The sequence below is a fragment of the Danio rerio genome, chromosome 10 (genome assembly GCF_052040795.2).
Source record: "Danio rerio strain M-AB ecotype USA chromosome 10, GRCz13ab, whole genome shotgun sequence".
Taxonomy (NCBI): Eukaryota; Metazoa; Chordata; class Actinopteri; order Cypriniformes; family Danionidae; genus Danio; species Danio rerio.
In genome coordinates this window covers 15,009,842-15,024,996 of record NC_141030.1, presented here as the reverse complement: position 1 = coordinate 15,024,996, position 15,155 = coordinate 15,009,842, and the positions used below count along the sequence as shown (strand labels likewise).

General features: G+C 38.7%; 1 protein-coding gene across 3 annotated transcripts in view; it reads left to right on the top strand.

The window, feature by feature from the left end:
- The window catches only part of musk (muscle, skeletal, receptor tyrosine kinase), a 102,235-nt gene extending 91,316 nt beyond the window's left edge, over window positions 1–10,919 (top strand). For 2 of the 3 annotated variants that reach the window (NM_001004503.2, NM_001114892.2), the window contains 5 exon segments: window positions 1,967–2,126; window positions 2,245–2,431; window positions 4,968–5,162; window positions 6,106–6,254; window positions 6,567–8,505. In NM_001004503.2, the coding sequence (NP_001004503.1) occupies window positions 1,967–2,126; window positions 2,245–2,431; window positions 4,968–5,162; window positions 6,106–6,254; window positions 6,567–7,252 (1,377 nt within the window). In that variant the 3' untranslated portion in view covers window positions 7,253–8,505. 3 annotated transcript variants of the gene reach the window in all.
- The last annotated feature ends 4,236 nt before the right edge of the window (window positions 10,920–15,155 follow it).

Genomic DNA, 15,155 nt, shown 5'->3' with positions numbered 1-15,155 from the left:
ATCACGCCACCATATTACTCCTGTGCTACAACAATTACACTGGCTTCGTGTTAAATCATGGATTGATTTTAAGACCTTGATTTTAACTTTCAAAACAGTGCATGGGTTAGCACCCAGCTACATCTGCGACCTGGTAACCCTCGCCACCCCAGCCCCCAGTCTTCGTTCTGCATCGGGACTTACTTAGCATCAACCACGGTGTAAACTCAAGACCATGGGTGGGGCTTTTTCACTCAGTGCGCCTAAGCTTTGGAATGAACTCCCCATCATTAGGAATGCTGCCTCTCTGGATTATTTAAAAAAACTTTTATTAATTAATTTGTAATTAATTAATTTTATAATTATTTTTTATTAATCTATTAATTATTTTTTATTAATCTTTTATTGTTGTGCTGTTTTGCTTGCCTTGTGTTTTAGTATTTTGCCTTTAGCGCTTTGAGTATAAGAAAAGCGCATTACAAATAAAATGTATTATTATTATTATTATTATTATTATCATTCATTCGTTCGTTCATTCATTCATTCATTCATTCATTCATTTATTCACTTTCTTGTCGGCTTAGTCCCTTTATTAATCCGGGGTCGCCAAAGCGGAATGAACCGCCAACTTATCCAGCAAGTTTTTACACAGCGGATGCCCTTCCAGCCGCGACCCATCTCTGGGAGACATCCACATACACATTCACACACGCACTCATACACTACGGACAATTTAGCCTACCCAATTCACCTGTACCACATGCCTTTGGACTGTGGAGGAAACCGGAGCACCTGGAGGAAACCCATGCGAAGGCAGGGAGAACATGCAAACTCCACACAGAAACACCAACTGAGCGAGGTTCCAACCAGCAACCCAGCGACCTTCTTGCTGTGAGGCAACAGCACTACCTACTGCGCCACTGCCTCGCCCATTATTATTTTTATTATTATTATTATTATATGTGGGCCATGTACATTTAGCCTGTCTTGACCCACATTTAAAATACATTAAAATAATGTTTCAGTAAAGAAAAAAAAAATACCAATGTGGTAGCTTCAAGTAAAAAACGCCCATAGTGTGCCTAAAGTGCAATACTTCATGGGTTTATCAATTTCATTGCAATCATGACACACCAACCTATCTGGCCTAGTTCAGGCCCAGTTATGAGTTATCAACTTGGCTGTGACTTGACCAGACTTCACTAGATATGGTCCATGTTTGACCCCTCTCTGAAGGACAGACTTGATCCAGGCATGTAGCGTAATTCACTTCAGCATGTGGACCAAGCAAAACCTGATTGTGTGGGCCAGAGTTGGGCCAGAGAAATTTTGCTATGTGGGTATGCTCTATCAGTAGAGAAAATAATTGTAGCTATCTGCTAGCCAAATAGTTATTTAAACATGCAGGCTTTTTAACCTTTAACAATGCTTTGTTAACATTTTATTCAAATCAGTCATGAAATAAAGGTTAAAACAACAATAATAGCAAATGACAATAGACTTGACTAAGAAATGATATAAGCATTTGTTGAGATGCTCTCGGGGAGAATTTGACCTTTTTTCTCTTTTCATACATTTCAACATGTTATCATTTCCCCCTGCAGCTGTAATCAAATATATCACCCTGTTTATTTTCCTTTTCTTCCTCAAACAATAACCCAACCCCAAACAATTCAAATGCTACAGATTGGCATATGCTTAGTGACCTTCAAACGATATGTACACAAAATACAAATGTTTTTGCAGCAAAAACAATAGAGGATCAAAATACATAAATCCAGAGGTTTCCTTTCAAAGAAAGTTTTGAAAAGAGATTATTTGGTATTCTTTAAAAACAACAAGGAATGTTTTAATGCAATTGGTTTCAACTTGAAAATTCTGGAAATATCAGGGATGAAGGGAATACTGAATTAAGCCACAGAGGATATGTGGCTTGACCACTGGTTTAGTTTTCTTGGTTGACTGCTCTTGTTTTTATCCCATTCAGGATCCCCATCAACACAGACTCTCTGTAGATGTGATTCCTGAGTTGCGAAATGCAGAAAACTACTGTCGTAACCCAGGCGGAGAAAGTGACAGACCCTGGTGCTACACTACAAACCCTAATGTACGTTGGGAATATTGTCTGGTGCCTAAATGTGGAGAAGGTATGTCATTTATGTCTCATATATTATCCATACTGAGTGCTAATCCTTTATTCAGATAAATGTCATTACAAAACTTGTTCCAAATAATCTGAGTTAATATTATTGTTCCATTCTTTAGTTATCAGTATCAGGACTGCACCCTCGATTACAAAACCTGCCCACTTCTACCCTCCTCCTTCTGTGTCTACGGCCTACTCAATGAGTGTTATCATCTTTGTTATTGCTGGCTTTGCTGGAGCAGCCTTCTTCACCGTACTCATCCTTATGTGTCACAGACGAAAGAAAATGTGGAAAAAGAGGAAAAGGTAGATAATAGACTGTATAGTCACTTACTAAAATGACTTGAAATGGTAAAAGTTTTAAGACTCAAATTCCAAGAGGGGAGATTCATGAGGGTCGCTGTAAGAGATATGTTGTGCTACGTATAGTATGTTCATTTTGCTGGTTTTAGTTGGTGTTGAAATAATATTAACACTAAACCAACATTCTCAACCAAAGTCCTAACCCTAAATCCAACCAGACCATACAAGATTACTGTAGTCTAGAAAATTGATTTCCAACTCTGCTTCTGGGGAGCTATCATTCTGGGCTACCATTGTATTTCATTTTCAAAGTTTTAACAAAAACCTAAATTAAAATCAGCTAGTCATGTTGTTCAGAGATGATTCAGATACTTACAATCAGGTGTGCTGGAGTAGCATTGGAACTGAAATCTGCAAGTATGTAGCTCTCTATAAGTAGGTTTGAAGATTACTGATCTCTCCAGGGGCAGCCAACAAGTCTCCTAAAGCATAGAGTTTGCAATACAAGTGCTGAAGAACTGCCAGCTGTGGATATGTTGTGTTTTCATAACCAAACACACCCAATTAAACTCTTCAGCTTGATAGTAGGCATAAGAAAGACATCTAAAATGAGTTGTGTTCTGAGTTCTCTGGGACCAGGTCTGGAAACCACTGTGTTGGATAGCTACCATCTTTGGCTCACTTACACTATCGTATCCAAACTGTGCCCAAACACGTTTCTGGGTTCTTTGACAAGTGTGAGTGATCTGAATCAGGCTCAGGCATGGTTGAATTGGCCAGCCCTGGCCTGGTTGAAAGAGGTGTGCCAGAGCGCAGTTCGAAACTGAAGATGCGACATCACTTTTAGGGGACTGTTTCATATGGATTTATTAAACATTCTTACTTTTCAAGGAACGCAAACTGTCATAGTTTATTAAAAACAAACTCTTTGCTGCACGACAGCTGCAACTTCAGCAAACCTCCTAATATGTGCAGCATGAGGACTTTTATGGTAATTTATAAGCATCAAAAGTTGTGGATCTGTTCAGCAAAATATTTGACTGTTTGTCAATCCATCCCAAATGACAAAAAAATAATACAAAACAATATAACTAAAGCAATTTCTATTGTTAAGAGCCAGAGCCTTTTCTTCTTGTTAAACTGAATAGTAGCATCATCTATGACATAAGTATGCTCCCACTCGGATGCAATGTGAGTTCAGGCCGTCAGAGTAGATGGGAGGGGGCACAAGCATGCTTCGGCATGGTTTAAGGTAACATCCCTAGTGAGAGTACACCCTTAAACCCCGCTCAAACTGTGCAATTGTCAATAATACCGTATGACTGCAGCTTGTCAGACTGCACAAACATTATTCTCATGTCACACTGTAAGATCGCAGTTGTCAGAGTGTCAGACAGAATGACAATGAAGATGTGCGAAACACAGACAAGTGCAAGAAAACCCATCCAGAGTTTGACGAAATTGATTCGTGACACATTCAATAACCCAGGTTCTGGAAAAATTCCCTTACAGATATCGTAAACAATATAGTGTAATTATGCTCACACATGCCATAAGAATAAAACCAGAAAAAAAAAGCTTACTGAAGTAATTTGAGGTTGCCATGCTTCTGACGCCATGTCATCAGATTCAACACTCTTATTGGTTCTTGTTTTGACGCTTGTTGAAGCTGAAGTGACACTGCAGGAATATGTCTGACATTGTCTGACAGTGAGAGAACTTTATTGGAGGGAACATTTGATCACAACGGCCATTCAATTATTTTTAGTGAACATCTCAAACCAACGATCAAAGAATATAGAGTTTAGCTTAGGATAACAGGAGTCTTAAGTCTGCTCACACCAGACGCGCACATGCATAAATAGATACATAAACATTTTGAGTTTTCTTGCTTCTTACACACATCAAATTTTGCTTCATTCGTGCATCAAATTCACTTCACAACAGACAAGGATTCACATCATGGGCAGGGCTTCTGCTTCATTGCTAAATGGCTAATGTGGATTTTATTGAGAGAATAGCTGTGTTAATGTGCTTTTGGAAGCCTAAAAAACTGTGTATATTGGTTCGCGGTTGTGTCTCAGTCCACTAGATCCTTTCAGAGGTATACCCAGCTCTTTGAGTTTAGAGCTGAATTTGCGCCACAGGATGTCTATTCACACTTTTGCATTTACTTCAGTTCCAACCTTATGTAAACATTCATGAACCAGCTAATTGGGGTGTTCAGAATCACCTGAGAGGATAACGTGTTTAAGGAGGACTGGACATTAATTAATTAGGAATATAGCCCTACAGGAGCAGGGTTGGCAATGGTCTATAGGAGATCTTTAATTTTGCTCCCAAACACATGCTTGTAAAGCCCAAGTAATTCTGGAGATCTTAGTTGTCTTCTTTCTGCAAGAAAGGGGCTCTCTAGATGCTCCCCCAAGAGTAGAACACCCTCCATGAGGACAAAAATTGTACTTGTGGTTGCTTTGAAAGTTACATTACAGTTTTAACTAAATACCTCAAAACTAAACAGTTGTTCTTCCATATTCAGTAGGGTGCTGGAGACACCTACATTGACCACCCTCCCCTCAGAGCTCTTGTTGGACAGACTTCATCCCAACCCCATGTACCAGCGACTGCCTCTACTGCTTAACTCCAAGCTCCTCAGTCTCGAATATCCACGCAACAACATTGAATATGTCCGTGATATTGGAGAGGGGGCCTTTGGGAGGGTGTTTCAGGCGAGGTGAGAGCTACAAATATTACAAGCAAATGGTGCTAATTTCTGTCCTGATTTGGCACTGTCAATATTTATACAGACACTTCATTGCATGTCTTTTTTAGCATGGATTCATCAAAGTGAACTTTTACAAATAATTATTGAATTCTGTCTAGTTTTGTGAGTAATGATTAAACTTTTAGAAACTTTTTACTAACTCACCAACTAGATTTGAGACAACCTGATCCCAAACTGATGCAAAGGGCTGACATATATAGACCAGACGGCAACATACTGTAATTATGATATCAGGTACATAGTGACCCCAGGGAAATTCATCAGTGGGTAAAAGCTATACTCCATATGGCTGTATCCTGAAATAGGATCTTGGATAGGTCTAGTAAACATGTGATGTGTTTCAATATGAAACTTCCCTGTAGACTCTATCGTGTGAGCAAAGCACTGCAGCAGAAGTTATTTATAGACGCCCATTAGAAAAGTGTTTACTTCTCCAGGAACACACAGGAGCCTTAAGCACAGGAAGTGCAATCTTAATGGAATTCTAAGTTGGTTCTTGAATTTCTGCCATTGTGGTTCTGTTTCCATAGCTTGGCATCACTATTTAAAATATTTTAAAAGGCTTTAAGACAATTTGTTACAATGTGTTTAGGGATGTCTGGTTTGAGATCACTAAAGGTTGGCCTATTACTGCACAAAGCAAAGTGTTTACCATTACAGTGAATATTGTATATACTGACAACCCAGTTTTGCAGGCTTGTGTGTTCTTGAGTACTTTGGCTCAGACTATTCTGCCTACTACATTATTATAGACGTTTCTCAAATTATTGGAGTTACAAGTTTGCATTGTACATATATTTTAAGGAAGATCAGCAAATATGAACTAAAACTGTTTTACTCTGATTCAAGTAAGCTGTTGCTACTAGTTCCTAATATGCTTGCTTTCCTTTAGAGCCCCAGGTCTTTTGCCAACGGAGCCCTTCACCATGGTGGCAGTAAAGATGTTGAAAGAGGAAGCTTCAACTGATATGCAGAATGACTTTCAACGAGAAGCTGCACTCATGTCTGAGTTTGATCACCCCAACATTGTCCGTCTCCTGGGTAATGTATCACAACTGCTTGCTTTCAAAGAAAGCAAAAATCTGCTTGAGGACTTTCCTAAAATGAACCACATCTGCTTCATATTACATGTATGTCCTTTCCTCAAGGGTACCGCAATCAAAAAGAAAAGCCTTAAAATAGCTTGACTCATCCATTTCAGTGTTGACCCAATGTGTAACCCCGCATCAGTCCCCTTTCTGGTATTCCGGAACCAGACTCAATGCCTCATTAAGTGTTAGAATAACAGAAGTGTATTTTTGGTTTGGTATCGACAGTGTGACTAAGCCAATTGTTTGTGTATCTGTCATGCAGGTGTCTGTGCAGTGGGGAAGCCCATGTGTCTCATGTTTGAATACATGGCGTATGGGGACTTGAATGAATTCCTGCGACGGCGCTGTGCAACCCAGCAGCCCAGTCTAAGTCGGGATACCTTGACTTCCAGCAGTCTCGTGTCAGAACCTGAGCGTTACCCACCCCTCAGCTGCCAGGAGCAGCTCTCCATTTCCAAACAGGTGGCAGCAGGAATGGCGTACTTATCGGAGCGCAAATTTGTCCACCGTGACCTTGCTACTAGAAACTGTTTGGTAGCAGAAAACTTGGTTGTGAAAATTGCAGATTTTGGTCTCTCACGCAATATCTATGCAGCTGATTACTACAAAGCCAGTGAAAATGATGCCATCCCGATTCGCTGGATGCCACCAGAATCTATCTTTTACAATCGTTACACCAGCGAGTCAGATGTTTGGGCTTATGGTGTGGTATTATGGGAAATCTTCTCATATGGCATGCAGCCTTACTACGGCATGGCCCATGAAGAAGTCATCTACTACGTAAGGGATGGAAATGTTCTTTCCTGCCCAGAAAACTGTCCACAGGAGCTGTATAACCTCATGCGTTTGTGTTGGAGCGGTCACCCCACTGACCGGCCTAGTTTTGCCAGCATTCACCGCATCCTGGAAAGAATGCATGACCAGATGCTCAAATCTGGTCTTTCTTGAGGATCTCTAAAATGCAGCTCCAATCATTAAGGAACTCATTACAATCCAAAGTAGCCCAGAGAGGTCATGAAGAAGCATAAAACACTTTATTGTATGCTCAAGAGGGCAAGCCGGAGGACCTTTTAGGGTCCCACAAATACCCAAGGACCCAAAAGAACATTGGGGAATGGGAAAAAAGCCTTAAACGATTGAAAAGGCTCACATACCTTGATCCCTCAAACTCTTTGAAGCTCAATAGTTTTTTTCTTTTTTTATGGCACAGATGTATGGTGGAGCTCAAATGAGAGCTACAGTAGTGAAGGCTTGAGGTTCATATCTTGAGAATTTCTGTAATCACCGGGTAATAATATACCACTTCAGTCTAAAATGAAATCTCTGCAAGCAGAGACATATAGTATAGTATTTTTTGCTTTTGTCTTCCCTTTGGATATATTTTAAGTAGTGAAAGTACTATGCATCTAGATATAGTTTTGTAAAATTCTTAAAAAGACATTCATTCAAGAACATGTTTCAGTGCTTTAACGTATAGACTGTTCTCAGCATTTCATTAAAAAAAAAAAAAGTAGAATAGTATATTCCAAAGTGGCACATCATCACTTTATTTTATGCTTTGTTTTTTGTTTCACATTGATATTCCAAGATAAGATCTTTGTTTGTTTTGTTTTATTTGTTAGTAGTAAGTAAAACAGTGTAGTATGTAAATATGTAGCATACTTTATTTGTAAAATGATTTCATGAGTTAACCAAAATGTATTATGATATTGTCAAAGAAATGAAAACAAACAGACTGACTGACTATAATGGTTCAATCAGTTTTATTTTGACAAAATCCTATATAAAGATTTGTGGAATTTATATAGTTTATTACTAGTTTTCAGGTTATTTAGAAAATAAGGTCAATGTCTCTGAGATAACTCAAATAGAAGTAAGATCTCAAGTACTAACCAAAAGTTCTATATATTAAAGTGGGTATATAACAGTACACATTATAACAAATTCTACAACAACTTGACTTCACTTCAGTTCAGCCAGTCCAAACTTTAGGCAGATATTTTGACACTATATCAGAAACAAAAATACTTAGAACATGTGCTATTGCACATGCATAGCATGACTTTTATAGTTATAATAATGTTATCATTATATTATTTCATAATGTTAGCAATCTATTTTAATACTGTGGTTACATTAGATGTATGAATAGATGTTGGATATGAATTTTGTTTGAAATAAAACAATTTCTTTTGTCTTGAATACATATTCATAAATAAATACACAGCTCTACCATTTAAAAAGCAACACTGTGCTATATAGTCACAGTAACTGAGTTAACTGCAATAATATTATTGAGATTTAAAAGCAATCAATAGTCTACAGCAGTTGTTCCCACGTGGTCAGGACCCCCTGGAAGCGTCGCGGAACAATGACAAGGGGTCGCTTGGTCATTTCCATAACTCAAATAACTTTTATTAAACTATTAGAATTACCATATTTTATTTATAACCCACTGAAGAAAGTTAAATTACATTTCTTTGTGGAGTTTGCATGTACTCCAAAAGTCCAAAGATGTGTGGTATAGGTGATTTAGGTGTGCTAAAATTGACCACTGTGTGTGTGTGTGTGTGTGTGTGTGTGTGTGTGTGTGTGTGTGTGTGTGTGTGTGTGTGTGTGTGTGTGTGTGTGTGTGTGTGTGTGTGTGTGTGTGTGTGTGTGTGTGTGTGAGAATAAAAATGTATAGATGTTTCCCAGTAATGGGTTGCAGCTGGAAGGGCATCCACTGCGCAAAACTTACGCTGGATAAGTTGGCGGTTCATTCTGCTGTGGTGACCCCAGATAAATAAAGGGACTAAGATGGACAGAAAATGATTAAATGAATGAATGAATGAATTAAAAAAAATGGTTATTAGATTGTTGCAGTTTTGTGTTGTTAATATGCTCATGTTTATAAGTATGCCTATTGTTGTGTGCAACTTTTGGAGATTTATAACCACCTTCTAGAAAAAAAAAAGGGGGTGAGTCACTGACACTGTTATTTTTGGGGTTGCGGGCTGAAAGGTTTGGGAACCCCTGGTCTATGGGACTTTTGTGTTTCCAAATAAATATTGAGTTTTATATCATGTAACAGAAAGGGGGCAGTGTTACATCACAAGTACTAAAACGACCTCGTGATTTATAGCAATACCTTTTCTCTGCGTTAGGGCCAGTTTCTTGCTCAAAGCATTCAAAACAGGAACTTACTGAGACAGTATTAAATCACGCTGGCATTTAATGAAGAACAAAGATGAAGGATTTACTTTCAACGTGTGTGGGACGGTTCTTTTTTATTCCGGCTTTTCATTTATCATCTAAGAATGTCCGATCCTATCTGATAATCCTAGAAATACATCGTCTTTGCCATGAGTTTTCACTGTTATAGAAACCTCAAGAAGTAAAGAAAGGCAAAACCACAGACGTCCAAGTAGCAGGCCAGGAAAAACAAGTGACGAATGGATTCACGAGCCATGGCTCCTGCCAGCACGTTTGGAAGACGGAGAAAAAAAAATGCATTTGGGCCTCAGTGATTTCTGTTCAAACTGTACACTCTCTCTGACCCTTGTGATGTAACTCAGTAAAAAAAAAATTAAATAAAATTCCCGATAACTCTAATAGAAACTTAAAAATCATCCCTGTTTACACTTTAGTACCATATATATATATATATATATATATATATATATATATATATATATATATATATATATATATATATATATATATATATATATTATCAATATAGGTTCTGTTTAACCTTAAAATGTTCAATGTTATATATGTATATATATATATATATATATATATATATATATATATATATATATATATATATATATATATACATATATAACATTGAACATTTTAAGGTTAAACAGAACCTATATTGATAATAAATATAATTGATAAAAACTTCTCTGGGATTACAATTAAAGAATGTTTTAGATTTTAGAAATGGTTAATTCCCATGAATACATAAGGGCCAGCATAAAGAATTAATATTATACAAAATGTATGAGTTAGTAACATAGGTCAGATAATTTCCCCTTTGTATTTTAAGCAGTATGTCCAGATTTGTAGTATTTTTGGTCATTCCTGGTTATTTATGAATGTACAGTACATCTGGAAAGTTATTACTTTTTCCAAAATGATTAATTTTTTCTACATTTAAAGGGTCATGAAACACCGAAACACTTTTTTATTTGAGATGTTGACAGTCATATATGTGTCCCACGCTGCTAAAAACACAATTAGTGATTTTTTTTCTTTTCTTTATTTATTCATCCGGTTTGAAAAGGAATTTAGAAGCTATGTCACAGCGATTAGATCCTTGTGTGTATTCCAGTCTGAATGTCTATCTGTACTTGTGTTTTTCGAGCTTTCATCATTATTTCAAGAGATAGACTTGGTTCGAACGAATCAGTGTGCTCTATTGTTAATGAGGTATAACTTCATTATTATGCATGATAGCTTTGAAGACTGTTTTTACCTGTTACAATGTTCATCATCAGGAAGACGCTACGTTGTGTTGCCAACTGTAATTAAAACAAGTGGAAGAAGAATTGTTTAGAGACATTGTTGTCATCAGTGTTGCGTTAATGGAAGGAAGGTAAATAAAGGAAGGTTTGGTTTTTAATATCCGGCTATGAGAGTGCAGCTGTACTTAGTGTAGATTACAGTAGTCTGTTAACGCGTGACAAAAATATGTTCATAAGGAACATTTTTTTACCCGAGAGCTTTTAGTGAAAATAGTAAAATGTTTTTTTAAAAGTCTCCTTTTAAAAAAGACGTGGTTGCAGTTGGTGTTGATTGTCCTGTCTCTGCAGATGTGGTAAGTGGTAAAGGGACTGGACTACTAATTTCCAAAGAATGGAAATTTACTCTGATACCGTCCCTGCCAACAATCAGCTCCTTTGAATTCCATGCAGTCACCATTATCTACCCCTTCTACATAAATGTGGTTGTCATCTACCGCCCACCAGGTAAATTAGGTCACTTCCTAGATGAACTGGATGTTCTTCTCTCATCTTTTTCTAATTTTGCCACTCCCTTATTGGTGCTAGGTGACTTCAACATTTACGTTGACAAACCGCAAGCTGCAGACTTTCAGACTTTGCTTGCCTCTTTTGACCTAAAAAGAGCACCTACTTCTGCTACCCACAAATCAGGTAATCAGCTAGACCTTATTTACACACAACACTGCTTCACTGATCAAACAATAGTAACTCCACTACAAATATCTGATCATTTCCTTCTGTCTCTCAACATCCACATTACTCCTGAGCCGCCACACACTCCAACACTGGTTACCTTTCGCAGAAACCTACGATCTCTCTCACCCAATAGACTATCCACCATTGTTTCAGACTCTCTTCCTCCATCTCGCAAACTCACTGCACTTGATTCAAACAGTGCCACTAATACACTCTGCTCCACACTAGCATCATGTCTAGACCGATTATGTCCTCTTGCATCCAGGCCAGCCCGTGCCAGTCCTCCTGCACCCTGGCTCTCGGATGCTCTCCGTGAGCATCGCTCAAAACTTCGGGCTGCGGAGAGAATTTGGCGGAAAACTAAAAATCCTGCACATCTCTTAACATACCAAACTCTTCTGTCCTCTTTCTCAGCTGAGGTTACTTCTGCAAAGCAGACGTATTACCGTCTGAAAATCAACAATGCCACTAATCCTCGCCTACTTTTTAAAACATTTTCCTCCCTCCTCTATCCTCCTCCTCCACCCGCATCCTCCACACTTACTACTGATGACTTTGCTACATTCTTCTGCACCAAAACTGCAAAAATCAGTGCTCAATTTGCTGCACCTACAACAAACACGCAAGATACAACACCAACACCACACACACTCACCTCTTTTTCTCAGCTCTCTGAGTCTGAGGTGTCCAAACTTGTGCTATCTAGCCATGCAACCACCTGTCCACTCGATCCCATTCCCTCTCATCTCTTGCAAGCCATCTCTCCTGCAGTCATACCAACACTGACTCACATAATTAACACATCTCTTGACTCTGGTTTATTCCCCACTACATTTAAGCAGGCTAGGGTAACCCCACTGCTAAAGAAACCCAACCTGGACCATACGCTACTTGAAAACTACAGACCAGTATCCCTGCTTCCATTCATGGCCAAGATCCTGGAGAAAGTAGTGTTCAATCAAGTTCTGGACGTTCTTACTCAAAACAATCTCATGGACAACAAGCAATCCGGCTTTAAGAAAGGCCACTCAACTGAGACTGCCCTGCTCTCGGTCGTGGAGGATCTCAGACTGGCTAAAGCAGACTCTAAACCATCAGTCCTCATTTTGCTGGACTTGTCAGCTGCTTTTGACACTGTCAACCACCAGATCCTGCTATCTACGCTTGAGTCACTGGGCGTTGCGGGCACTGTTATACAATGGTTCAGATCTTACCTCTCTGACAGGTCATTCAGAGTGTCTTGGAGGGGAGAGGTGTCCAACCTACAGCATCTAAACAATGGGGTACCTCAAGGCTCTGTTCTTGGGCCACTTCTCTTCTCCATCTACACATCATCTCTAGGACCAGTCATCCAGAGACATGGATTCTCCTACCACTGCTATGCTGATGATACCCAGCTATACCTCTCTTTTCATCCTGATGATCCCTCGGTTCCAGCTCGTATCTCAGCCTGCCTGTTGGATATTTCACACTGGATGAAAGATAATCATCTTCAGCTGAACCTCGCAAAAACGGAAATGCTTGTAGTTTCTGCCAACCCGACTCTACACCATAACTTTTCAATCCAGATGGATGGGGCAACCATTACTGCATCCAAAATGGTGAAAAGCCTTGGAGTAACGATTGATGACCAACTAAACTTCTCTGACCACATTTCTAGAACTGCTCGATCGTGCAGATTTGCACTCTATAACATCAGAAAGATCCGACCCTTCTTATCTGAACATGCAGCTCAACTCCTTGTTCAAGCTCTTGTTCTCTCCAAACTGGATTACTGCAACTCTCTACTAGCTGGGCATCCAGCTAACTCTATCAAACCTCTTCAGCTGCTCTAGAATGCAGCAGCACGAGTTGTCTTCAATGAACCTAAACGAGCACATGTCACTCCGCTGCTAGTCCGTTTGCACTGGCTGCCAGTTGCTGCTCGCATCAAATTCAAAACTCTGATGTTTGCCTACAAAGTGACTTCTGGCCTAGCACCTTCTTATCTGCACTCACTTCTGCAGATCTATGTGCCCTCCAGAAACTTGCGTTCTGTGAATGAACGTCGCCTCGTGGTTCCATCCCAAAGAGGGAAAAAATCACTTTCGCTCACGCTCACGCTCAATCTGCCCAGTTGGTGGAATGAACTCCCTAACTGCATCAGAACAGCAGAGTCACTCGCTATTTTCAAGAAACAACTAAAAACTCAACTATTTAGTCTCCACTTCACTTCCTAATCTGCAATTGCCTCTTTGAATATCACACTAACTGTACAAAAAAAAAAAAAAAAACTACTAATACTTCCCTTCTTAGACTTTACAGACCTGAAACCTGCCTTTAGTACTTATTTATTGTTGCTCTTACAGTTGTGTAAATTGCTTCCTTGTCCTCATTTGTAAGTCGCTTTGGATAAAAGCGTCTGCTAAATGACTAAATGTAAATGTAAATGTAAATGTAAATGTAAGTGAGTGATCAGTGTTCTTTGTTTGTGATTATTCAGAGGCAAAGTTTTTTAGTAATGTCAGCAGTACCCTTTCAGGTTTTAAAGACTTATCTTAGTCAAAATAATTTGTTTACAGTTTAAAGTATGTTAATATCACTACAATATTATGGGCTGAAAGATCCGCTGTAAATACTGCTCTCTGAATGTAAACATTAACACTTTAATGAATCTATTACCGTCATGTAGGATTTATTGTGACAGGATAGTCTATACACACACACGGGTTTCTGACACAAGATGCAAGTGCATCAACATAGTAACTCTCCTTCTACACTGCGTCTGTGTGCTGTTTTGCCTCTGAATATCAGTGCATGCTCTAACTAAAACTCCCCTTTCCTTGCAAATTCCTCTCTCTTTCGTCACTCAACACTCTCACCTAAACAAAACTGGACTTTTCACTTTCCTGACTTTTTTAAATGTGAGGTGTGAAAACACCTTGCTGAGACACAGGGGATTTCACAGGGAAAAAAAAAAAAAAAAGTTAAATAAGTTTGTTTGAAATATTTATAAATTTATAAAAGAAAAAAAAAAATCACATGTCCATAAGTAGTCAAAGACTTTGTACTGACACTGAAAATTGGGCTGAAATGATACTGTTTCCTTGTCTTCCTTGAAATGTTTCTACAACTGTGCACTTGTGGTAAATTCAGTTGACTAGGCATGACACAACCCTGTCTATATAAGGTCCCACAGTTAATAGTGCATGTTGGAGCACAAACCAAACCATGAAGTTTAGTGAATTATCTGTAGACCTCGGACACATACCAAGCCATGAAGTTCGAATGTATTTTCTTTAGACCTTAGAGACAGGATTAAATAGATATGAGATACGGTGAAGGGAAAATATATACAGAAAAATATATGCATTGTTGAAAGTCCCAAAAAACACAGTGGCCTCTATAATCTGAAATAAAAAGCAGTTTGAAACAATCAGTACTTTTTCTAGGGTCAGCTGCCCAGAACAAGGAGAGAAGAACTTTCCAGAAGTGCAACCATCTCTGCAGTGCTCCGCCAAACAAGCCTGTATGGTAGAGTGGCCAAACAGTTTGCTTAATGTTTTCCAAAAGTCACCTTAAAGACTTTATGACAACAAGAAATTAAAACTATCTGGTCTCATGAACAGTGTTGGAAGTAACACATTAGAAAAGTAATGCATTATAGTAACTAATTATAC